Source organism: Antechinus flavipes, chromosome 2, assembly GCF_016432865.1.
Source record: "Antechinus flavipes isolate AdamAnt ecotype Samford, QLD, Australia chromosome 2, AdamAnt_v2, whole genome shotgun sequence".
Classification (NCBI taxonomy): Eukaryota; Metazoa; Chordata; class Mammalia; order Dasyuromorphia; family Dasyuridae; genus Antechinus; species Antechinus flavipes.
In genome coordinates this window covers 331,178,499-331,205,945 of record NC_067399.1, presented here as the reverse complement: position 1 = coordinate 331,205,945, position 27,447 = coordinate 331,178,499, and the positions used below count along the sequence as shown (strand labels likewise).

The 27,447-nt window shown below is 32.2% G+C and overlaps 1 protein-coding gene and 1 long non-coding RNA gene across 3 annotated transcripts in view; one reads left to right on the top strand and one right to left on the bottom strand.

The window, feature by feature from the left end:
* The window catches only part of LOC127549600 (uncharacterized), a 1,392,683-nt gene that overhangs the window by 782,311 nt on the left and 582,925 nt on the right, over positions 1–27,447 (top strand). The window lies entirely within an intron of this gene.
* Positions 1–27,447, bottom strand: part of SLC38A6 (solute carrier family 38 member 6) — an 81,228-nt gene that overhangs the window by 51,601 nt on the left and 2,180 nt on the right. Inside the window, exons 2-5 of the mRNA XM_051977781.1 lie at positions 25,079–25,209; positions 22,461–22,534; positions 15,639–15,691; positions 5,297–5,336 (exon numbers count right to left, since the gene is read on the bottom strand). Of these exons, the coding sequence (XP_051833741.1) occupies positions 5,297–5,336; positions 15,639–15,691; positions 22,461–22,534; positions 25,079–25,209 (298 nt within the window). The remainder of the gene's footprint in view (positions 1–5,296; positions 5,337–15,638; positions 15,692–22,460; positions 22,535–25,078; positions 25,210–27,447) is intronic.

The following is a 27,447-nucleotide window of genomic DNA, read 5'->3' as shown; positions in this document are numbered from 1 at the left end:
GATGCACTATGGGCAGAAAAACTATGTTTGTTTTTTAGTTTATGTGTATTTTCATTTTACTTCTAACATCTGCCAAGTACAGCTTACAGGAAACTAATCTATTTTGATTCTTAACACCTTGAATTTTTCACTAAAAAGTTCCTTCTCTACAGAACCCTATCAAATTATTTCAAAAAAGTAAAATTTTGATATTTTAAAAGATCTCAAATCTGAGTTTAAAAATATTTTCCCTCACTGCTCAAAAACTTAAACAAAATATATGTATTGGGGTTAGGACAGAGCCTTAGATCTATGCAGAAATCCAAGATTTTTTACTATTTAGAAAACTATGCATCATCATAATGATTTACTTCAGCTAAACTTCAATTTATTCATTTATCCATTATATAGAATCATAAAATGTCAGAGCAGGAAGAGACCTTAGAAATCACTCAAATCCCTGCTTTTACAGATAAGGAAATTAAGGCTCATAAAGGTTAATGGAATAAGTAGCTGATGGAATATAATGGAAGTACATGGATGGAAAGCTAATGGAAGTAAGCAAGAAGACTTAAATGTTCTGTCTCTGAAAATACAGTGGCTGCTCTACAATTGGCAAATTTTGGCCAGCATCATGGAGGACCCATGCCTAGAGTAAAGCAGAAAAGAATAATATAGGTACATATGCTACTTTGCAAAGTTTATAGTAAATTTATAGAATTCTTTCACTCAAATGTTAGTTCCTATTGTGTACATTAAGTTCCTATCATGTACAAAGCAATGTCCTAGGTGCAAAGATAATTCTTACTTACATTTTGCATAAATATTTAAAAAGTAATCTTCAAATTGTATTTTTTTACTGTTTCACTCTTGAGTAGAAGTCGGTGAACTTTTCAACAGAAAAGATATAGTGAAAATAGGGAAAGATAGCTGTGGCTGGTAGATTTTTTTGAAGGAGGCTATTAAAAAGGGAACTGATTAAATAACAAAAGTATGCTGCCGCTGTAGATTAAACAGACCAGCAGAGGGAGTTGTGACAGTATGCTACTGCCTAAATTCTCATTTCCTTCCATTAAGGCAATTCACACTCTTCTGTGGCAGAAAGAAAATCTAAAGTAATTTAGTACCTGGTACTGAAACTGGAAATTTCAGTTTTCCATATCAAGGAAAGACTTACAAGTGACTGAACTTATTAAAGATTTTCTATCTAGAATTACAAGCTCCCTCAAAAGACAAAATTAGAAGGTCTGATCAAAATATTAAAATTCCTAGGCTTGACTACAATTGAGCTTATTAATATCTTTCAGATTTAAAAACTGGAGGCTCAAGGTGCCAGTCCTTTGCTTTACTTCTTTCTAAGACTTAGATTGTAAATGAACTCATTCTATATTGTACCCAACCTAATTTTATACAACAGGATCTGGTTTTATGAAAATTTGGGTCATTTAAAACAATTTTTGGAAAGGCAACAATACTACTAATGTTCAAGATTCTTTTCTTATTACCTATGATTTTGACTAAATACATACAAAGATTACAATTTTCAGGCATCCTTCATGTTTCTAACAGTAGAAAATAATTGCCTATGATTTTGTTCAATTTACCTAAGATTATATTATGTGAACATATATATATTTTCAGAATGAATATAAATGAAGTTATAAATAAATATATTGATATTCCTGCATCCTGGTAAAAAAGATTTTCTTTGGTCTAAGTAAGTGAGAGATTTGGGGGTTTACATACATGCCTAAATTGAAGAATTTCACTATTATGCTGTCTGCTTTCAGCAATCAGCTACATACATAACTAAGTCTGTCCAAATAGTGGGGTTTTTTTTTGGGGGGGAAAGGGGAAGGAATTATATAATACTCCATATTTGGTTGAATTAACTCCCTGAGGGGAACTACTTATTTTCTACTACAGCTCCTCCTATTAACCTACCAAATCCAAACTCCCATGCTTTCTGCCTTCAAATTACATTCGTACATATTAAAACTTCCAGATGTTTATTTGCCTGAATAGATCTCTCATCAAAAATGACCCCCTTTCTTCAACAAATGCCACTTCTCAGCCACTAAACAGTAATTCTTTAGCTCTCCTTTCCCATTTCTATACTTCAGGTTCCTAATACTGTTAGTGTTGGCTGTAGATCATTAACTGCTCTGAATTAAATTCAGTTCAACAAACACTTATTATTTTATTACATAGGTATCCATTTTCCGCAGTTCTTACTAAAATAACTTGCTCTCCAATTTCATTCAGCATGTGCAGTAATAGTCTTACTATAGCATGTAATTTATTCTAACTAGTCCTTGAAACAAGATCTCTTAACAGTCTAATTTTGAAAAAAAAATTGTTAGATATATTTTAAAATGTTTCTTAAACAGTGTGATACTTATATTGTAAATAGATAAATGCTGATGGATACATCACAGTATGTATCACAGCCAGCAGAGTAGGCTTTCCCATAAAATTTTGGTACCATTCTCAAGAAAGAAAACTGTTGCCAATAGTGTTCAAACATCCTATGATCTTCTCACTTCAATTAATAGTTTTCATTCTCCCTCATGAATCTGAACCAAGATGAATCTTCAGTGTTGCTGGGTAGGGCCTTCTCACATATTTTTATTAATGGGCAGGGTATGCCACAATATGTTTAGAAAATAAAGTAATGCAGACAACTGAGAAGTTTTACTCAAAGATAGATTCTGCGAATTGAGATATACATATTTACAAAGCATTAAACAAGTATTTTGCTTATTATATATTATTAATATTAATAAAAGAAACAATAAAAAGATTTATCATTTAATTGGACTTATTAAAAAAAAACAGAAGAAAAAAGTGACTGTTATTTAAGGAAAAGTATTTTTTGCCAATATTTGATTATGAGGGGCTTTTAAAAAGCCAAAGAAAAGAGCCTGTGTTTTTTCCTAACAGCAAGAGAAAGCTCCTGCAGTTTCTTGAGCAAGAGAATGACACATACCTGTGCTTTAGGTATAATTTTTTAGCAGCTATATGGGAAAATGGACTGGAGAAGGAAAAGATAGGAGGCAGGGAGATCAATTATAAGACTATTGCAATAATGCAGATAAAAAGTGCCTGAACTGAAAAAGTGGCTATAGGAGAACATATAAAAGGTATATTGTGAAAGTGAAAAAAATTCTAAGGTGAAGCAGAACAAATTTAATTCATCTTCCACAAGCCAGAGCTCTTTTAATGATCTCTAATTCCTTCAACTTTATCTTCTATCATATAATCAATCTCTTTCTATTTCAGTCTATTTTCCATACAGCTGCAAAAGTGATTTTTCCTAAACTACAAGTCTGACTACATAAATAGACTCGTTTCCTAATATGTCTAGGATTAAATACAAACTCCTCTGTTTGGCATTCAAAGTCCTTCATCAATTGGTACCCACTTATCTTTCCTGCTTTCTTACACATTACTACCTTCACAATGGTCTTCTAAATCTTCCTCATACATGATATTCTATTTCCTACTTCCAAGCTAAGTGTCTGAGGCCTGATTTACACTCAGATTTTCCTGACTGTGAATCTAGTGCTGTATTTGCCTAGCTCTTCCATGAAGGTCCTCCCTAACTCTTTCCTCCTAACTTCTCTTACTTATCAAATTCTTCACAACACTTTGTCCTTACTATACTTTCCCTTATATCTTACTTATTTACATTTTATTCTATCATTAGATTGCAAACTCCAGTTTCACTTTTTATCTTTGTATAAATTTTATTAAAGTGAATTGTGCTCAGCCAAACTTGACATCATTGTAATTTCCACCCATCAGTCTATCACTTTCTTGAAGAAAGGCTAGATGAAAAATCAAATTTAAATGTCACTATTAAAAATTACACTCCAAATTCAGACAATAAGCCATTTTAAGTAGATTTGGACAAATCTAGTGTGTTAATAACATTTTAATTTAGGAGTAGAACTTCCTAAGTGTCACGATGGGAGACTGAATACAACAAATTCTAGTTTCATATTACAAAATGGAACATCACTCAAATCAATCCAAATTAGTACAGGCAGGTATACTGATTGAAAAAGTGAAAGATTGGTTTTCTAGACTATAACAAGTGCTGATGGGGAAAATAAGTCTTCCTAAGTAAAACAAACAAATAAAAAACCTTTTTTTTTTTCTTATGGGAATTCAAAGAATCAAAATATTAATTAAATCTTGTGAAGTTCAGGACTTCCGGATGTTTATCAGGTCTGTGGCAGAAGGGGAAAGAATGGTTGAGCAATACTCCATGTGTGACTGCCCACGGCTTCAGGTTTCAGAACTGAACTTTATTAAAACTAACAACATAAAAGGTTATGAATTATTATGTACAAGAAACAGGATTCAAATTTCTTTTGACTATATAATCTTGTATTAGAAAAAAATAGATAAGCTTTTTCCATGTAGTTTTTTGTATAGTTAACATTTATTTGGTGGTCTGGCAAACAAAACAAAATAATTAAGTTGTCTATCATTTATGGACATTTTTAAACTCTGTACAAGAATTCCATATTTTGTATTTAGATGCTTAGTACATTTACTTAATTACCAACTGGCATTAATTTCACAATTTTATAGCCATTGTAGTCTTTAATATTGAAAAGGGAATCCATCTGATTTCATAGTTTAGTTCATAGCTTTGTGAACAAAATGCCTGTATTGTAGTTGCCATATTTGTTCCTATCCAATGTTTCTCCCACCTGCCTCCTCCACTTTAATCATATTAGTATGTCTGCCTCATTAAAGACAATTAATCTTTGACATAAAATTTAGTTTGAAAGAACTCACCATTGTCCATCAAAAGCATATTGTAGGTCCAGTTCTACAACAGAAATAGGACTATGATTTAAGACCTTGACTGGAGCATTGATGTTGTTGTTCAGTCCTTTTAGTTATGACCAACTTTTGATGACACCATTTAGGGTTTTCTTGGCAAAAATACTAAAGCAACTTGCCACTTTCTTCTCTAGCTCATTTTAAACATGAGAAAACTGAGGCAAATGGGGTTAAGGGACCTGCCCAAGGTCACACAACTAGTAAGTACCTGAGGCTAGATTGAACCTTTTTGACTTCAAGCCTAGAGCTTTATCCACTGTGTCACCTAACTGCTCAGATCATTGGTACTTAGATTTAATTGCAACGACAGTGGCAACAAGATTAATCACATGTGCCTACTGCGGCAATGTAAATTGTTTCGAGAGTCACACAGAAACTGTTCAGAATCACAAAAACATCCAAAAGCAAAATAAGAAATAATTATTAAGTCATGAAAACTGGACTTATACTTCCTTACCTCCAATATTCTGAATAATTATTGTACTTGCCACAGCCACCTACAAAATAATATATTCAGAAGACATAAGAACATTTAACAATAAATGTCAGAAATATCAGAATCTTTTTAGTAAAAAAAAAAAAAAAAAAGTGACTAGAAGGAGAAGACATTAACATTGAAGAAGTGAAGTACACTATAACTACCACTTGTAACTTTACATCGAATATGTTAATAATTATCTCGTGTAAAACCTTTTTTAAAAAAATTCCTCTAAATACTTCAAGGTTCTGTGACTTGAGCAACATGAGTACCCTGTCAAACTAATTCAGATCACCCTTTTTCTACAATATCAGATAGTTTGGGGAGTTACTGTGATTAAAAAATTCATCACCCTATAGCTAAGATGCTAACTCTCTCCTGAATATAACTATACCAGTCTTCACACAAGATATACAATTACTAGGCTTTTGTTAGAGATTTTTTTCTTGCCTAAAAAAAGCTTATGTTTTTCTTTCATAAGTCAAAAACTCAAGGTCACCTTGATGGCACTATGAAGTATCAGAGAAGGACTTGTAAAACACAAAGAAAACTTTAGAAAGGTTTTTATGTGTGTGTATGTATGAGGGTGTGTTAGAGGATGAGGGCAGATTAGTAAATTTTTCACCTTTTTGAACACTGACAGAAGTTTCTGTTTATCAATGAGCGTTTTCTATTCATTGAGGCCAAATGGCATAGTACAGTGCTGGAATGAATCAAGAAGCCTTATGGTTCAAATCCTATCTTGGAACTGTGTGACTCTGGATAAATTACTAAACTTCCCTGGGACTCAATTAACACCCAGAGTCATAGATAATGTGATCTGTGTTAGAGTGCCCTACACTGATAAAATCACATGTCCTTAGCATAATTGCATTTTACATTGATCAATTCATAAAAATCAGATAGAATTCATCTGGGTTTTATTTGTTTTTTTCCCAACTTAGTTTTGCCAACTTTTTTTTTTTTTTTTGTGGAAGAAAGATTCTATGTTCCACCTTTTAGGCAGAAATAGTATGTTTTGAGAAAGATATTGGTATTAAGTGAGACATGTTCAAAGAATTACAATTAACCACCTAAATTCAAAATATGGAAGTTTTGCATCCTATAGTAATAATTTTTTCAAAAAACTAACCTTATTCTCCCTGAATTGGCTATCCCTAGGGTTCAGACACACCTGAGGTGGGTGGATGCCCCCCCATACCCTCAAGTCATGGTGGACTTAAATACCCAACATATCTCTGAAAATATTTAGATTCCTAAAATTCTTTAGTTGAATCTTCCTTCTGTGGCTTAAGACTGCACTAGACTATCTTGCCCTCAAAATGACTTAGGTACTTGGACATAAAGCTGAGCAGATTTGGGTAGGCATGTTGTTGAAACTAGTGATTTCCTTTCTTGCATTTCCCAAAAAGAAATTTGCTAGTAGGCCCTTTTAAATAAGCCAGTGTTTTAGTCAACATGATGGTTTGAACTTTTCTTTGTATACCAAGATGGTGCCCAGTATTTTAGGACATGCACTCAGAGTTGTTTTACTAGGAATAGTGGTGAGTCGCACCATGTCAGAAATACGCTCTTGCCAGTTGCCCTTATGATAAATGACAAACGTTTGCAAGATGGATTCCTGAAATTGGAAACTGTGATTCCTAGCCTTAGCACAGTTTTCCTTCAGGCAAAGTTAATTAAAAAGTTGCTAGAATTTTAGCCATTCTTGCATTATATTTTAACTTCTCAGATGTATATAAAAGCATAAGAAAGTACCAAATCTATGACAACTTTATGAAACTAGTAAAAGAAATCAACTAATCAATATTAAAATATTCTTTGTTAATAGTACAAAATTTTGTCTGATGAAAATAGATTCAGAAAAAAAATTCTGATTTAAAACGCTTCTCATGACTCATTTCTAAGAAGAATATACAATCCATAAAATATCCTAGTTTCACAGATGTCAAAACAAACTGAAAGAGGATGCTCCCTAATAGAAGAACTAGTTCAAAACTGAACACCTCATTCTTAGTTTAGCTGTTATTTAATAGAAACCTTCTAGTTTTTGTAGAAATCGTACCACTTTTCTGCTTTATGTTGATGAGAATTACAAAAGAAAATAGCAATGAATATCTTTGCTTATTTTAAGCACTTACTCTAATATTTTTGCTTCTTTAGTAATCTATATTCTTCCAGAAAATTGATACTAAAGTAAGAAACCCAGAGGGATATGCTAATGCAAATTAACAGTGATGATAGCAATGATGCTTAAGAGGCATGTTTATAAATCAAGAAGAACTAATCAGGATATTTTTTAAAACATTTTCTTCTACTAAGTCTTCAACAAATTTATTCTTCAATCAAACCACATACAAGACTTTCCTTGATGATTGAACATATTCTTATATTTATTATATCTTTGTACAATAAACATCCTGTTCTCTTAGAAATAAAAAATTGTCATCAAGGATAATTACCAGAAACTTTTATAATTAGTTTCATATACTTGTCATATTCTTCATTTTGTCAAGGTTCATTCAAATCACTAAGAGATTCTGTCACAATGCTATAGAATTTAGGATTAAGATATGTCTTTTTTGTGTTTTTGAAACATGTTTACCTTAGTTTGGTTATAAACCTAAAACTTTTTTTTTCTATCACCTTTACAGTATCTTCCTGACACAAGACAGTATGTTTGAAAAAATTGAGCTTGGAGTTGAAAAACTTGGATTCTTGTTCTGATTCTGCACTTCCTAGTAGAATACAGTATGATGACCCTTTGCCTTTGTTTCTTCATCCTTAAATGGGGGTAACAATACCTACATTATCTAGCTCACAGGATTAATGTGAGGACTGAATGAGTTAATGAAGGTAAAAGCATTTCATAATTATAAAGCATTTTGTTAACATTAGCTATGATTATTATTTTTCTTCCCACTGTCACAATGAGTAATCTATTTAGCTGTTCTAACAAATACAAAAAGCAGCAGCACAACTAAGCAGACAGAGAGATCATCTCAAATTCATCAAGGCCTAGGCTGAAATTATACTTCTAAAATATACTAGCTGGTTTTGGAAGCCTTTTTTATAGGGGTTAGAAACTGGAAATTGAATAGATGCCCATCAATTGGAGAATAGCTGAATAAATTGTGGTATATGAAAGTTATGAAATATTATTGTTCTGTAAAAAATGACCAGCAGAATGATGTCAGAAAGGCTTGGAGAGACTGACATGAATTGATGCTAAGTGAATTGAGCAAAACAAGGAGATCCTTATACACAGCAACAAGATTATATGATAATCAATTCTGATGAATGTGGCTCTCTTCAACAATGAGATGATTCAAACCAGTTCCAATTGTTCAGTAATGAAGAGAATCAGTTACACCCAGAGAGAGAACTATGGGAAATGAGTGTGGACCACAACATAGCATTTCCACTTTTTCTGTTATTGTTAACAGCTTGCATTTTTGTTTTCCTTCTCAGGTTTTTTTCCTTTCTTTCTAGATCCGATTTTTCTTGTGCAGCAAGATAACTGCATAAATATGTATACATATACTGGATTTAACATACACTTTAACATATTTAACATGTATTGGACTACCTGCCATCTAGGTGAGGGGGTGGGAGGAAGGAGGGGAAAAGTTGGAACAGAAGGTTTTGCAAGGGTCAATGTTGAAAAATTAATTGTGCATATGTTTTGTAAATAAAAAACTATAATAATACACACACACATACATACACACACACACACACACACACACACACACACACACACACACACTTATAGGCCAGAACTCTGAAACAAGGATTCTTATAAGGTATTAAGTTAGTGGAATTGATAAAGACAATAATTATCTAGTTTAGCATGGTGCTTAATATTTTTCTAGTTCAGTACATGTACTTAGTACTTAATATAGTTCCACAAGATTCACACCTATGATAATGGATAATATAAGAGCCAGCAAGGACTGGATGAGATTCATTCTACCTTCAATCAGGCACCTGGTGGCTCTCCTGGGGACTGAGAGGCTCAGAGATAGAGCCAGAGAAGACAAGTGCACTGGAGGCGAGAGCTCAAGCTTTGCAAGCCAAGGAGAGAGAGAGATTCATTTCCATCTTCATCAGCCTTATGGTAGGTAGTCTGTCCTCCTGCATTTCCCCTACTAAGACCAAGGCCAGTCTGAAAGGCTTTCTTCCTTCATTTTTCCACTGAAACTAAGACTCCGGAAGGCTTCTAAGAAAGCTAGCCTGGGCCCTAGGCAAGGAAACTAGATAATGAAGGAGATAATAAAGGATTTGGACTTTAACCATGGTGTTAAAGGTGTTAAAGTCCAAATTCTAATATATTTATATGTATTAGCTATATGATCCTGTAGAAGAAATGACTTTTCAGTTCTCCAGGCAACTCTTAAGTTGGACACAGTTGGATATCTTCACTGATATTGAGCTTCTTCATCAAAAATTCCCTACACCAACAAAACCAGATATCCAGACCAAAAGCAAAATAAAATAGATAACTAATGCACATATTTTCCCCAACACAGATTACATAGATTTAAAAATAGAAGGAGCTATGAAGTCAAATAATCTACTTCCATAATTTTATAAACGCAGAAACTGAGGCCAGAAGAAGCCCTCACATTTACAGAATATCATATGCCAGAGGGAAAACATTTTAGAAGAACACAGAATAAACAGACTTTGGAAGTAGAATGGGTCATTAATAAGGAGGTTTGTGACAGGAATACTTAGCAACCGCTTGTGCAAATAGGTAGTATGCTCTAATGAAAAATAAACTAAAAAATAGTTGTCAGGAAATCTGGTATCTAATGTTCGATAGCTTATGAGCCTGGGTTACTGGATAGACATAGGATCCTTCAGGAACAATGAGAAAGTTTAGAAGAGGATAGGGTTTAGTTCCATTTTTTACATATTTACTATGAGCTCTCTACAATACATTTGAGATGTCTGATAACTGGTTAGAAAAAAATAAAAAGATGTAGAAGCACTTATTGTAAGTGACTTTCTCCAGGAGGTTAGCCAGGGAAAGGAGAGAGATCTAAGATGATAACTAAAGGTTATGGAAAGATCCAGTGATAGTTCTCCAATCTGCTGGAGAAGACAAAATGAAACAGGTTTGTATGTGTACATAGTGTTTCCACTTTCATGTGTGAGATGGAAGAGAAGGATGAAATACGAGATTTATGAGAGAGAGAGAATATAGAGTTCTCACAGAGAATGACTTCAGCTTTTTCAGTGAAATAAGAAGCAATGTTCTCAGCTAAAAAGCTATGGAGAGAGGGAGCAATAAGAGATTTAAGAAATGATTTGAAAAGGTTTGGAAAAGCTACTGTGGTAAATAGTATAGTATATTGTTTAGAGAGGTATAAAATCAGTGGTCAACAATCTGGCACTCAAATTTCAATGTCCATAGTTTTAATGGAAAACAGTTATGCTCATTTGTGTATTGTCTATGACTTCTTTTATACTATGATGGCGGAAGTAAGTAATTACAATAGAGAATTTATTTGACTTTCATACTTCACACAGCTTCTCAGAGCTCTATAAATTGCAGTGATACAATTATAAAACAGCATTTCAGATGACATGTGCATCACATCGTTGTATCATGATGTTTTTATTTATTATTACCAATGCTGACCCATCATTTTAAAACAAGAAAAGAAAGGAGGGGGAGGGAATTTCATTATAACTTCATTATAACAAATATGTCTGATTAAGAACTATCTTCAACCACTATTATCAAATATTCACTGGTTTATGAAATTTATTTTTGCTATAGACTTGATAATGTTTCTTAATGATTTCAACCTAAATTACAAGGCAAAATAGCACTTATGTGTAAAACTTATACTGTAATAATGTCAATTTTATAACAACTAATATTTTATAACAACTAATGCTTTGATCAAAATGTCAAACTTCTGTAAATGTATAAAATATCAATCTCACACAAATTTGGACCTGTTATTTCTTGAACTCAAACTATAGTTCCAGCAGCATTTTTTCAATCTTGAAGAAAATGCAAAAGGAATTTCCAAATTTCAAAAGCCATTTAACTGTGCAAATGAGGAGCTTCCAAGTAATCTTCAATGGGAAGTAATTAATCTGCAATGTAATGATGTCCTAAAAGGTATATATATCAAGAGAAGAATTTAATACAATTTTTATAGATACATTCCAAGCAATGAATATACTCAATTAAAGTCATATGCTGGTAGATTGAAAGTAGTTTTTGGTAGCACCTTGCAATCAATTTTGATAATAGGGAAAATCCCAATTAAGTGAAATGTCATCCTCCCCAAAAGAATTCCATTTTTCTTAATAGTCCATTTATATAATAAAATTTATAGTCAGTTATTATTTTTTAAATTTTATTTTAAAAATTGATTTTCTTTCATTATGTAAGTACCTCCTATATACTGTAAGAATTCTTGATTTTTTTTTTCTTGGCCCACAAAGCCTAGATACTATGGTCCTGTAAAAAAAAGTTTGCTGACCATTATATAGATTGCCTTGCTAAAGTGATGATCCAGTTAATGTCACTGCCCAGCTGATTTTTTATTATATAAATACAGACTGGGGTGATGGATTCAGTCAGCTTGACTCCAAGGTATTCTCTAGTTCTGTTCAGGGAAAAGAAGTAAGATTGGTCTTTTGTAGGGGATGATCAGAAACAGGATAAAGGAGCAAAGAACTAGAAAATGAAGCATAGTGTAAAGGTGAACTGGTTTTCCAAGGGGTCAAAAGGAGAAAAGGAAGCACAGGTTAGCTAGTGCAGGGAAAATGGTTGAGAAAGAACAGCTGGATTAGAGGTCATGTGATAGTAAACAGTAGTGTTAAGAGTTTTAAAAGCAGAGGGAAAGATGGAATGACAACAGATTATGATCAGATAAAAGGATTTCCAGATTCATGAATATAGATGTAGAACATTTGGGTGTTCTTTGGAGTTGTCTTTGATAGATAACGAATCAAGATCAAGATAGATAAAGAATAAAGAAAGATAAAGATCAAGACTGTTTTTGTATGTAGGAATAGATCATGGAAAATGATTAAACTGAAGAACTAGGAAGTTTGGGGGTCTGAGGAAATACTGATGATTAGGAAGTCAGAAATGAAGGCTACATTCTATTTAATCTAGCTTGTACAGTTGATAACTGAAGAAGGCGTGTTGTAAACTGACATGCTATAGTGCTTTGACTCTAAAAGAAAATATAAAAACAATCACCACCACCACTACAGATTAGATATGTTATAGGGGAACTCCCAAGGAGGAAATGCCTTTTACCTTGCTGATCATCAACTGTACTATAACTCATAATCATAAAGGATTGCACAGGATATTGATTAATGAAAAGATTTGCCCAAGAATAGCAGTCAGACTATGTCAGAGGCCCAAGGAAAATGAACCTAGGTTTCCTGATTCTAAGACAAACGCTGCTATCCCCTATGCCAGTCTTCATTAATCTTCCATAATATATTTGTACAGCTGACTTTTTTTTTCTACCTAAGTATAAGACTACATTTATCCTTACTGAATTTCTGTTAAGATTTATCTTAAGCTTTCTATACGACATTCAATTTGAGATTTCCAATAAGCTTTAGAAAAGAAAGAAAAGAAGCTATTATAACTGACTTTCTCAAGAAGTTTAGCCAGGAAAATTATAACTAAATGGGATGAATAGATCTGCTAAGGGTTTTTTTGACAATGGGGGAAATAACCATATTTATAGGTAACAAGGAAGCAATCAATATATAAAGAAAGAAGAAACTTTTAGTACAGAATCTGGCACATAGTAGTGCTTAACAAATGCTAGTTGACTGTCACTTGTTTTTGTAACTCATTTTTCCACACTATTGGAATTACTTCCCTGTATGTCTTTAGAATTTCATTCCTGAATATTTTCCATTTTTCCTGGGCTTTTCTCTCCTGTATAATTTTAGTCCATGAAATTCCATCTATCCTTCCTTTGAAATCTGCTTTTCTCAAATCTAAAGTACATCTCAGAAAATACCTAATTTTCGTTTCTTCTTTTATAATTCAAGAAAGGAAATGGTTTCTCTTTCTCAATGGTCAACCATCATTTCTACCCAAGAAACCTTCCTGTTGTTAAGACATCCAACAAAGATTTTCCCCTTATTGGCTACTCCCATTTTGCAAACAAAGAGAGCAAGTAGATGTTTGGATAATTAGAATTGCCAGTCACTCCTCTCTCATGCTTCTGCAACAGGTTTATGATCACTTCTTCTAATTTTTTCTTTCTATCCAGATGGTGAAAAAAAAAAATACTGTTAACAAAATCTAGTTTTCCTACCTCTTTATTTTTATCAAAATACTTTATGGTTTCTCCTTTGCTTCTCTACTCTCAAGGTTATCTTCTACTTATTTATGTTTTATAGATATCTATACATGTTTTCTCTTCCATTATAGCAGGGACTATTTTTCACTTTTGCTTAGTGCAATGCCTGGTTTAATAAGTAACTGAGGATTGATGGAGTCTCTCTCCCTTGATTCCTGAATTTCTGCCAAAAGCACTCCTTCTTAATATGCTTTTCTACACATATTCTCTTTTTTGTGAAGAACATATACCCAAAGACAACAGGACCCATAGTCCTGTGATACTTGATACCAAGACTCAGTGATAGCTATAAAGTAAAATTTGCCTTCTTGTGTTAGGACCTCAAGTTCAAAAACGCCTTAGAAACTTGAGGCCAGGAGATCACTTGACTCCTAGCTCCTTTCTGGGATTTTGTCATCTATGATCTCCTGTCTAAGCTGCTATACTTTCTTCCTTCTCTTTGATATCTACTGAAGTGTATTCATCTTATCCACCTATTTAGTAATTTGTCAAAAAAGAAAATTATCTGACATGGCTTGTTCTTGATGAAGTCATCCTAGGTAAGCAAGGCACTATTTGCTTTTCTGGATGGATTAGCAAAAATCTCTTTAATAAATTCTAGAATTTCCCCAGGAATCAAAAGTCAAATTTACAGACCTACAATCTATAGATGCTAATCTACATCTGTCCTTCTCCAGTCTTGTAGTACCTATCTATTTCCATAAAAGTCATATCCATGACCTTTCAAATATAACTAATGTTGGCTTAGCAATCAGACCTGCCAGTTCCATTGGTATCCTAAGACACAGTTCATATGAATTCATGAAGACCAAGTAGGTACTTTCTTATTATCTCCTTACAAACCTTGAGTAATAACTTTTATTCTATTAGTTCTGGTATAAAGGTCATCCTCTTTTGCAGGAAAAAAAAAAAAAAAAGAATCAATTGTTCCCTTCAGCAGGTAGCAGTGCAGAAAACTAACATATCCCTGCCCTTCACTTCCTTGTCCAAGACTGCCAGAACTTTCTATGTTTCCCCTGGCAGTTATTGTTTCTAACCACATGAATCACCAGAATCATATCAAGTAGTCATATATTTTGATAGATTTTGGGAGGTCGATAAATGTCTACTTCATAGGATTATAGATATAGAACTGAAAAATACCTCAGAGGCCATTTATTCCAAACTCATCAATTTAAAAAGGAAACAGACCAGAGGGGTTATGTGACTTGCCCAAAGTCTCACAGGTATTAAGTAAAAGTCATGGGATTTTTTGTAATGTCTTCAATATAGGCCTCAGAAAGATGATAAATCTATTATTATTATCAGTTTACCTGCCTCAGTATCTCTGAGTACAGAAGTAATCAAGTACCATTATTTTTTCTTTTTCTGACTTTTAAAAGATAACCCGTCACATGATACTTCCATGGCATCATTCCTTGGAGGACTACTTATTCCTTGAATTATCCAGTTTTCTCCTCTTTGGGAAAAGACTCAAATTGTTTTTAAGCTTTATCATTTGCTTCTCTTTCTCCTCTGTGTAATATTTTTCCATTCTCCATTCTTCCAATAAGAGTCAAGTTATCACTCCTCCACTTCAGATTCTTACTCTCAATCCCCGCCAAAGAATAGCTTGCTTGCTTGCTTTTTTAAAGGAATATTTCATTTCCCCTAAATAATCTGAAGTACAGAAAGCCATTCCTTGAGTACCCTCACCTTATCTTTTAGGAAGAAATACAGTCTATACTGGGAACATAAATAGCAGTCACTAGTCATTTATGTAATATTTTCTTTGGTTAATATAGTTTTTCCTTTTAATCCTATTCTGCTTCTCTTATATTTCCTGTTATTCTCCTAATTTTTTGCTTCTTCTTAATGAACTGCTTTTTATTCATCATTTTCTTTGATTCAGAAAAAGAGGAAAATACTATCCAGTTCTGGCTTGGTCAACAGTCAGGAGAAAAAAAAGTTACCTTTCCAACTGATCCAAATGCAAAAAGACCAAGGTCTTCATAAGATGTGACAGCTGTCAGGAGAAAAAAGAACAGTGATATTTTTATCACCTACATAAAATCTAAGAATATGTGGCAAATCAGATATTTTATCATAAATTTACTTAACTTTTTATTATCATGATTAATTATCAAAATTATTATTAATAAATTATCATAATCTAATTATATCATAATTTTCATGAGTCCAGAGTAATTGGAATCAAACATAGAATAGATATTATGGAAAGAGGTATCATAAAAATTTTGTGATCTTCCATATTGAAAGTAAGAGAAGTTACCTGATCTGAGAATAATATGCAATAAAGATTTCTGATAATATTCTACATTTAATTTTGTGTAATTTTAAGGAATATGTTCCAGTAACTAGTAATTCTTGATTCAAAACTGTAAGTTTTACACAGTTCTATAAAACTGGAGGCTAAATAGATATTTATACCTCAGAAGTTTCCTTGAAACATTGTAAATAAAGCTATCATTTCAAGGGACTAAGAAATAACACTAGCTACTGTGGGAAAGCCCTGCCAATTAGCTTCACTGTAGTAATTTTTAAAAGGGATAATTGCAAAAAGTGACCACAGATCTCTAAGGCTGCAAAATCCACTATAATATTTTCACTATATAAACTTATACAGGAAATAGGCCTTGGAAATTGAAGATGTGGAGAGTCAAATAAACAAGGTCTTATTGTATTTTCAAAGTATTTTTTCAGGTCACTCTGAATCATAATATTAATATATTTTTCAAATAGCACAATAATATTACTGTCATATTGGTCTATTAATGAAGGTTCTGTTTGTAGGCATTCCTAAAACTTGTTATAGGAAAATAATTCCTTTAAGTTGTTTATTTTGTATGCCTTTCATTATATATTCTTCTTAAGCACTTCAAGGAACTATTAAAAAAATATTTTAAAAATTAAAATAAGGGAGACACTATGGTTTAGTGGAAAGAAAACTGAAATATTTTCCAGAAGCCCTATGCCTCAATTTCTTCATATATAAAATGAAGGGGTTGGAAAAACGAACTCTACAGTCTTTTCTAGCTCTAAAACACCTGAGACCTTTCCCAGATGTTAATACTTTTTCCCTCTTCAAATTATTTTACATTAAAAGTACTGTATCTCACCACACCATACCATTAGAATATAGAGTAGTCGAATACAGGGGTGATTTCATTTTTCTTTTTGTATCTTCTGTGCTTTAGATATACTTGGATCTGCTTCCAAAATCATCAATTTTCTACTCAATAAATATATAAGTTATTTAGCCAAGTTTTTCTAAAACCTTGTGCATGGTTTTGTTATTTTTAAATAGTAGCACTAAATAAACATTTATCATTAGTAAGGAAAAACAAATATCTTCAATCTTCATTAAAAGGTACTATACCATAATTTATTTACATTAAATGAACAATTCTAATTTGTTTTTTCCATCTAAAAACAAGTAATTTTATTTCTCTCTCTTATTTTTAATAGCTTTTTATTTACAAGTTATATGTATGGGTAATTTTACAGCATTGACAATTGCCAAAATTTTTGTTCCAATTTTTCCCCTCCTTCCCCCGATCCCCTCCCCATACCAGGATGACCAGTAGATATTAAATATATTAAAGTATAAAATAGATACACAATAAGTATACATGACCAAACTGTTATTTTGCTGTACAAAAAAAATTGGACTCTGAAATATTGTACAATTAGCCTGTGAAGGAAATCCAAAATGCAGGCAGGCAAAAATATAGGGATTGGGAATTCAGTGTAATGGTTCTTAGTCATCTCCCAGAGTTCTTTCGCTGGGCGTAGCTGGTTCAGTTCATTACTGCTCCATTGGAACTGATTTGGTTCATCTCATTGCTGAAAATGGCCAGGTCTATCAGAATTGATCATCATATAGTATTGTAACTTTTATTTCTCAAGTAACAGTAATTAAAACTGATCATTTCTAGAAATGCTATAACTCTGTTCTTATTTTTTTCTATGTAAATTCTAACAAAATTTCTAAAGATATTGAGTAGGGCACACTATGGCAATAACTATTCTGTTTTCCCTTGTAATTTGTAAATAATCTAGTCTGAAGTACATGTAGTATAAACAGTACTGGGCTTGAAGAAAAGGTATATGAGTTGCAATTCTCATTCTATAAGTTTCTCAAGGTATCAGTTGTCTTCTCATGGCTAAGAAGATCATATGTAATCTAGGGAAAAGTGAATTTACCCACTCTAGGATTCTAGTTCTTATTTATATAAATCAGAAGACTGTATTAGATAATAATCTTTTCAAAAAATTTTAATAACATCTTATTTTTTCAATTATATGTAAAGATAGTTTTCAACATTCATCTTTGTAAGATTTTGAATTTCAATTTTTTTACTCTCCCTCCAAGATAGCAAGCAGTCTGATGTAGATTATACATGTACAATCACTTTAAACATTTTTCCACATTAGTCATTTTTATAAAAGAAAATTAGAACAAAAGGAAAACAACCCGAGAAAGAAAAAGCAAACAACAACAACAAAAAGCTGAAAATAGTATGCTTCTATCCACATTCTGTCTTTATAGTTCTCTCTCCAGATGCAAATGTTACTTTTGGATAATCTTCTAAAAGGTCTTCTAACTCTAAAATACTGTGATTCTGTGTGATAACTTAATTTTGAATTAACAATATAGATCACTGAGTATAAGTTCCCATTTTCAATTCTGAACCCTTCATTTCCAGTTAGCTATCTGTATAGTGATTATATACAGTCATGCCATAGGACTACAAAAGTGCAAAAATTATGTGTACTTTTCTACATCTAAGACATGAATAATAATTTTCATGCTTAACAATCTTAAGTCAAAACTTAAATGAAGTATCTCCATTTATTCAATAAATATGCTTTGATTACTCTTTAAAATTCTGTTAATTGCTAACAACCTCGACCTTCCACCTCATCCACATCTAAAATATTATTTGATAAAATAAAGTTTTGACTTTCCATGTCTATTTACTGAAATATATTTCTTGTATTATTGCTATGAGGCATTTGTTTCTTTTTTGTTCCTTTCCTTCCTCCGTATGGCTTCTTTTGAGAAACATATAAGGAATGATTATCCTCTCTAATAGCATATCCTATGGCACAGAAACAATCTGAAAGATGGAATTATTTTCATCTTTTACAGGAATTCATGTTAGCAGTACCTGGCAAAACCATGTTAAATAAATAACTGGAAGCAATCATCAGCATGTGAGAGGAATCTATTTTAGGAAACCTTTCATATATATATATACATATACATATATATTTTATATTAGAGAAATCAATGTTGTGTTTTGAGGAGACTCAAAGTCTGTAAATCTTAATCAAATAAACAGGAGAGAAAATCTTACTTAGTGTGCCATTGAGGCTATGTCATGGCTATTTTGGTCTGGCAAAGAGTTAAGTCTTCACAAGAACAGTTTGGAAAGCTGCTTCTCATGAACATGTGGAATATTTCCATCTAGTTACTGTCTACCCTGCATTTTTCCTTCAATGAAAAAGGACAATTAATAAAACATGGGTGAAGTACAAAGCTTAAGCTTCTCAGCAATAGCAATATTATCTTTGGATCTGGATTGAGGAACATAAGTTATTTAAATATAGTTCAATCCTCAGAAAGTTAGCCACATGGAATGATCCCTTATTATTTCAAAATTTCTTTATTTGTAAGGTTCTCCAAACTTTTTATCTCATTTCCTTTTGGTGGGAAGGCAAACATAAAGGTCAATTATCTAAAATCATTAATTCATTCACTAATTGATCAAATACTTATAGTCTAACTATTAAATTACCTCCACCATTTTTGACACTGTTAGTTATTGACTCATCTTTGATAAATACTTAAATTTCACTTTCAGGAAACTATACTTTCTAGACTACCTCTTACTTTTCTGACCATTTCTTCTTTTTTGATTTCTGATTCTCTTTTTTTCAGCACTTATGTTCCTTTATCTTACCATATTAATTGGTAAACATAATTTCAATTACCAAATATATGAAAAACCTCAAGATATCTAGTTCTGATTTCTCATTATTTAATAGACAACACCACTTACATATATAATATACAGTATATTCCTTGTCACTTAAACATGTTTAAAAAAATGTTTTCTGTTGTTAAATTTTTCATTGCTTTTCAAAGCTTTTTTTTTTCTTCCCTATTTTCTGGGTCATCCAGGCTAGTAATATTAAAGTCTTCAATGACTCCTTCCTATCCTCAATTTCTTCCATGTAGTCTAGCCCTGGATGTTGCCAATCCTTGCTACCTGGTATTTCTTGTATACTGTTAACACTCTTCTTGCTATCTTAAAAATCAAAGCTTTTGATAACTACTTTCCTAAATCCTCTGACTCTAACTTCTCTTTCTTCCTTCTATTCTACTCTTAGTAATAAGAATCATCTTCCTCAAAAATTGTTTTAAACATGCAATCTTCTACTCACTGTCACCATACTTCTCCATAATTAAATAAATACATAAAAATTACAGGCACTTTTCCAAGTCTGAGACATAATGAGCAATATTTTGGATTCTTATAATGGTTCTCAGTACTATGGAGACCAGCAGCTATGAGGGAAGAAGGGCTGGATTTGAATCCCAGGTCTAACATCTATTAACTGCATGACTTTGGGCAAATCATATAATCCCTCCAGAATTCAGTGTCCTTTTCTGTAAAATGAATAGGATAGACTGGAGCATCACTAATGTCCTTTTCAGCTCTAAATTTATTATCCTATTAGGTTATAACCTCTTACATCAAAATTAAAAGTTCTGACTGTAGTCTTAAAAAAGTTTAAATACCCTGATCTCTCAGTTAATCATGTTTTATACTTTCCATTTTCTTCTTTTTAATCAGCCAAAACTTATTCCTACTCTCATTTAAGACTCTCAGATATTACCTCATCCATACTACATTTCCAGATTACTTCCACTTCTGATTTCACTAGTAATATGGTAGTCATTCATAAGGCTCTGTATACTGAAAGCTTATTTTTCTATTTCTATATTTGTATTGCCTTCCCCGTTATATTATAAATAAAACTTAAGCATGAAGCATCCCTTCTATTAGCTTTAAAACTATCTTAGCACTAAAAGATGCCTAAAAAATTATATCAGCTGACTGTTATCTATGAGATAATGAATACTGCCTTGTATGTGAGGGAAATGTGTTTTCTTTGTTCAGCAAAGAGACAAATAAGCTTATTCTGAGCTCTAAAATAAAACTGTTCCATCTAAAATATGAACTTTGCATAGCAACTAATTCTAATATTATTTCAAGATTAATGCAGAGAATTTCTACCTCTCAGGACCTAGAAAAATGTCATGGAACTCAGAGTCAAATACAGAACCTGCAGATTTTGTTTCTGGACATAGAAGGCAGCCCTTTATTCTAAAAAGGGAAGATAAAAATTATCTATACTTCTAGACCCATGAAAATTCACGACAAGGTTATCTATAAAAGTCAATAACTTATTGCCTGACTGGTGACTTACAACTGGTATTGTAATTCTGCTACAAGAAAGTTTTTTATATAATCAAGTATATGTTTTTTAAATGTCACTGATATTAAAAGAAGCCTACCTCAATAGAGTATTATAATGACTGAAGGAATTCAATCAACAGAAGGAGGAAGCAGTAGTTTCTGTACAGGATCATGAAGAAGTCAGTTGAAGAATTCAAGTAGATTATTGAGAGCAAAGGAAATTAAAAAGCAAAGAATAATGGTTTCTTCTACTTTATAACGCCCTAAAGTAAGAAAAACAACATACATAGGTATTAGAATTTCAGAATTATCAGAGATGGATTGATGCGAGTGGGTGAGAAATATATATTTTAACTAGGAAAAATCTAGTTGAAGCAAGGTATTTATTTATTCACAATATGAAAAATATACATAATCATTATAACAGATTTAAATCTTTTAAAAAAAATTCTGGTCTCTCAGAATTAGATTCAAGATAGGAACAATATAGGATTAAAGAGCTTTTACTGAACCCTCAAAAACTAAGGAATAATTATTTTATATAAAGTAATGAAAATGAAAGGCAACATTAGATAGACACAGCATGCAGTGAAGAAGACCTAAGTTCAGGTCCTTCCTTTGACATGTAACAGATATGTGACTTCAGCACAAATCACTTTACCTTTCAATGTTCCAAGGTTAAAAATTACAGGGAAATTGTCCATCTGTATTAGAAAAGAGAGACTGTACCCTAGATATTTTCCATACTGTTGAAAATATAGGTCTGATTTTTTTTTAAAGTTAAATTTAAAAATAAGGCAAAATATATTGGGTCATCTTTCCTGTGTTTGAAGATAACGCTACTGAGCACTGTGAGCAAAGAATGCCATAGTGATAAATGTGCATTGACCTCCCCACTCTCTCCATGGAGTCCTCTGTATGCCCAAGGGCATACAATACCTGACATCTGCTAGATGTCAATGTCATTTTTTCACCATGGGCATAAGGGCTAAATAAACTGATTCTCATTCATCTAGGTACTAATTATCCCCTATATCAAAAAAAATATCATAAAACCTGTTGGAAATAGAACTAAGAATACTAGTTTTCTCTTCTTTCTAGCAGCATCATTATATTGATGTATTTTTGACAGGATTGAAATTGTACATCTTGGTCTTCTGAGAAGCTCAAATTCATACTCCATGTCATATCTGTTCACATCAAAGTATTTTAAAGTCCTTGAGATACGTAAATAAATGGCTACTTTATTTTAATAAAATACATGTGATCTTTTTTACTCACCTGTCTGAATACACATAGTAAGAAGGAGATGAACTGAGTAAGAAGCCATGATGGCAACTATCAACAGCATAATACTGAAATATAAAACAGTATACAGATTAAACAAGTTGTTTTTTTTTTTTTAATCCCCCATTCAACAGAAAATCCCTACATCAAAAATGTTCTTATTTAGTACTCATGTTCTTGGACTGCTAGTCACATTAATCTAATCACCTTATTACTATTTTATTATATTTACCTGCTAATCAATCAACCAGCTTTAAAAAGGGGCTTTTTATGTTCAATGGAGAAGGTGTTGGGAATACAAAGAGAAAAAGTGAGACAACCTTTAATTACAAAAGGTTTACATTCTATTAGAAAAGGCAACAAAGTACAAAAGAAAGTACAGCCAGTATAATAAAGTGGAGAAATACAAAAAAATACAATATTTTTAAACATAAGGTAATTTTGGAGAGAAGGATTAGAAGCTAGAAAATTAAGAAAGGCTTCATATAAAATATGGTACCTGAGATATGTCTAAAAGAAAGAGAGGGATTCTATGAGATTGAAGTAAAGATAAACTGAGTATCTAAAAACATACTAAATTTTGTAGTTTTAAAATGCCATGAACTACACCTCCCTCTGGATTTTCTACTTATGGATGAGGCACATATTTTGACTGCATGAGTAAAAAATTTAACTTACAAATCCTTTCTTTAGAGACTTATAAAATTACAATCTGAAATGTTAGCCAATCATATATATTGGTTTTTTTTCTAAGGACTAAGATGCTGGTGAGGAAAAGCACCATATACACAATTCTTTTAGGAATATAAAATCTTCAGTCCCCACAGATACCCTATAATAAATGAGACACCATTGACCTGAGAGCTCTTTTCAGGGAGCTACCAAGGAGCATTCCACTGTTTCTAAAAGATCAACAGGAAAGGTGTGGAAGAAGCTCTGTCTTGGTGTTCTACTTAATCCCTAACTTTGTTGTAAACACCAATGTTAAAAAGTAGTTTAAAAAAAAAAAAAAGAGGGTCAATTTCATGTAGATTTAGTCTGAGATAACAATAAACAGTTCTTCTAAGGTTTTTAAGAATTTGAAGAACAAAAGTACTTTTACTAGTTATTTTCCAATTATATTCAGAATTCATTTTTTTACCTACATGATACACACACACACACAAATGGCTAAGAGCTGTGATTTTTATCAATGTGAGAAACTAAGCAGTGTGGAAGCTTCTTTCATCAATGCAAGTCAATCACTCATCAATAATTTATAATCTTAACGAAGTGTCTGGGGCACTGAAGGGTTAACTGATTTACCTACAATCATACTATGTCAGAAATACATTGGAAATAAGTCTTCAATCTGGATCTTCTTGACTCCATGCTGACATTCTATTCACTAATATATGCTGCTTATCATATTTATATTGAGACCAAACTAAAGATACATCTTGTTTTCAAAATGATAAAATAAAATACATGAAATCTAGGTTTTATTTATTATGTTCTGTAAAAAGTATAGTTTATAATATACCTGCTTCAAAATAATGAAAACTATTTGGTATCTTATGAAAACATAAAATCAATTAAGAAAATTGGGCAATTAGTACAAATTAATTTCCCTAAAAAATTACAAGAGGTAGAGAAAAAAATTCATAAATGGAATAAAAGTACATTTCCAATGCTTTGGTTTAAATTCAAAACTGAGCAACTATTAAAATTTGTTTTTTCAGGCAATGCCTCTAATAATACAGACTTAATAGCTGGTTTCCAAAAATGAATGAAGCATGTGAGATTGTCAAGAAAGAGGACTAAAGAGGAAAAGATTAGTTAAAAGAATAACAATGTGCATAAGAATAATTCATCTTCCTTTTTAATTGATAAGTAATCTGGATGACTAATAAATTTTTGTTCACTTTAATTAAAATGATACTCATTATGAATCAATACTTGAAGTCATAGCATGAAAGGGACAGGATTAACTTTTTCATCAGAATTTTTATATTAGCCAGTGAATTAAAATATAAGCTACAGGATAAAAAAAAATTTTTTTTCGGCAAATGAGGAACTGCTTTAAAACAGATTTCATTAAACTAATAATGAATTTTTCCACTAAAATCCCATTTGCATAGAAGATTCTGAGCTCTTGAAATTATGTTAGCAGAATATAAAATCAAATAGGTTCTAGTAAACTGGAAAGATTTCAAATAACAGGCTCAGATTATATGATTTTTGTGTGTTTTGTCAACCTAGATAATCTAGAAAAGGCTCCTCAACCACTGGGTTGGCCACTAGAAGATAACTTTTTTTCCTAAGTAGCTCAAAAACCTACTGAACAATAAAAGAGATTGACTTCAATCTATATCAATGGAAGAAGTAAAATCAAAAATTTCTAAGGCAAAGAGTAATCTGAATTAAGATTCTGTTATATGTATATGAAGAAATGACATAAAGACCATATGAATCCACATATAGTCTATCCTCAAAAACAGGCAGCACTTCTAAAATAAAATTCAGGGCAATAGCTAAATCTCTTTAATTTATTTTGGCTAGTATCTGAGAATATCTTTTTATCAATGGACCTGTAATTAATGATAATAGGAGCAAATGAAAAGAATACTTACCTAAATACAATAATACCTGTATTGGCCATAATGTAGGCTAGACCAAGGATGCTGCTTCCCATGATGGCATTCATTAAGTTAAACACTGAGAAACTAAAAGAAACACCTGAATATTCCTGACTCTGAATCTCCTATAAGCAAAAAAAAAAAAAAAAAAAAAAATTAAAAAATCAATAGCTTAATGACTAATTTAACAGAAGTCAAATCTATTCATAGAACTATCTATACAGACATCCTAATTTATTCTTCTAAACATGAACTGAAAAACATATTATGATATTTGGTAAAAAAATATGAAAAAGAATATATGCCTTTTGTGAACATCATATTGGTAAAATTTTTCAATAATTGGTACTTTTATCCTAGTTTCTCAAGATGCCCCATTTCTGTTCCGTCTAATACAACCATCTGAAAGCAGTTACATTTCCCTTCTTCTCCCTTCATCATTATTCCTTTGGAGTAATGGCCCACTGTAGTTCCAGAAGTATGGCTATAATTATTTTTTTCATTACTGGGAGTCCTGAGTCTTTGTGGTCTAAAAAATAGGAGAGAGAGGACAATCAACTAAAATCAACTTGCCCCCAAACAAATGATTTCTTGGTGTCAGTTCACCAGATATGTACTGGTTTTGTTGTTTGTTTTCTTCTTACCAATTCTGACAGATAAATGAAAAAAGCATTTAGTAAGCACTTACTATGTGCCAAACACTATCCTAAGTATTGGAGATATAAATAGAAAAAAAAAAACAAAAAACAGTCTCTGTCACTAAGAAGCTCACATTCCAACTGGATAAGACAATACATAAAGGAGAGTTCAGTTTCATGGCAGATGGAAAAGCCAAATGATAGTAAGTGTTTTGTAGACAAAGTAGTGTGGCAGATGTTTCCTGACCAATGACTGTTAGGAAAAAGGTACTGGTTCTAAGGATCAGAGCAGAGTAAAACTTTGCACTACCTTCAGCTAAGGTAGAGATGATGGGGTCAGCATTAGATGAAAAGGGGTGTTCAGTGTCCAATGCGAAATAATGCAATTAAGATTGATTTCAGGAAGGGGAAAATCGTTGATTTCTGATCCTGGCTGGTGGTACAGTTCCAGCATCATCAGATTACTGGTTGTTTCAGAAGTGGTTTTAGGCAAACCATTTTGAGGGTATCCATAAAAATGGAATGTGGGTCATATTAAGTGATATGAGGGCAATAAGCAGCTCAAAGGAATGAAAAAACAAATACAGCCCATGTTTAAAAACAATTAAATCTACTTTATTTACCATAGGATATGTTATAAATAATTGCTAATATTATCTTAACATCTCAAAACCTAAGTAAATGTAAGAGAAGATGGTTAAGAGAATCAAAAATTTTCAATTCTTCAAATGTCATACAGACTAACTTGAAAGTATATATTCTCCCAAAAAGGATTTGGGTAATAAATTCTCAAAAGCCAAATATAACTTTTTTTTGTAGACAAAAAGTCAAAGTCAGATGACATGGCAATGTCTTTATCCTAAACTTTAGAGTCTGGAAACTCATAGTTTCCATCAAGATTTTTGTCTATTAGTAAACTATTTCTGCACCCTGCCTATCTCATGTGTGTATGTTGTATCTAAGTGCATGTGCCATATATGTGAACCTATATGTAATAGAACTGAACTACAGTGAAGACTTGAGTTTGAGTCCTACTTCCACTGCTCACTATCATGTGACCATAGATGTGCAAACCCTTCATCTCTCATTGTCTCATGTTCTCACCTGTAAAAATGAGTATAATATTACTTATTCTACTTACCTAAATTGAGCTACTAATATTAAGATTACAAAAGAACTTCTCAAGTTATAATATACAATTCAGTTAGAAAAAGAAGGGACTACTTTGCTGAAATGGAAACAGGAAGATGATAAAAACCATTAACAAATAACAATGAATCCTAGGCTTGGTCATCTTATCCAGTCCCCAGCTTCCTCTTTATTATTTTAAGCATTCCACCTAAAGTAGCAAAAAGCTTTTACTTTGTAATGGAGTCTAAACTATCCACATTTCTGAGTCGCTGAAAAGGAAAGGTTTATTTTGTCTCATCCTGGTGCTGCTATTCCAAGTCACTTTCCTTGGTCTCTTCCTCACTCTGTCCTTGCAGATGTTCCAGGAACAAGACCCTCCATCTCTCAGCTTTAGGTATTATCTCTGGCTGTCCCCCATGCCTAGAATACTCTTCCTCCCTCCACTTCTAGGCTTCATTCAAGTCCCAGCAAAAATTCCACCTTCTACAGGAAGCCTTTCTCAATTCCTCTTAATTTTAGTGCATTCCCCTCTGTTAATTCTTATTTCTATATATAGCTTGTTAGTATGTATGTTTACTTGTTGACTTCATCTCC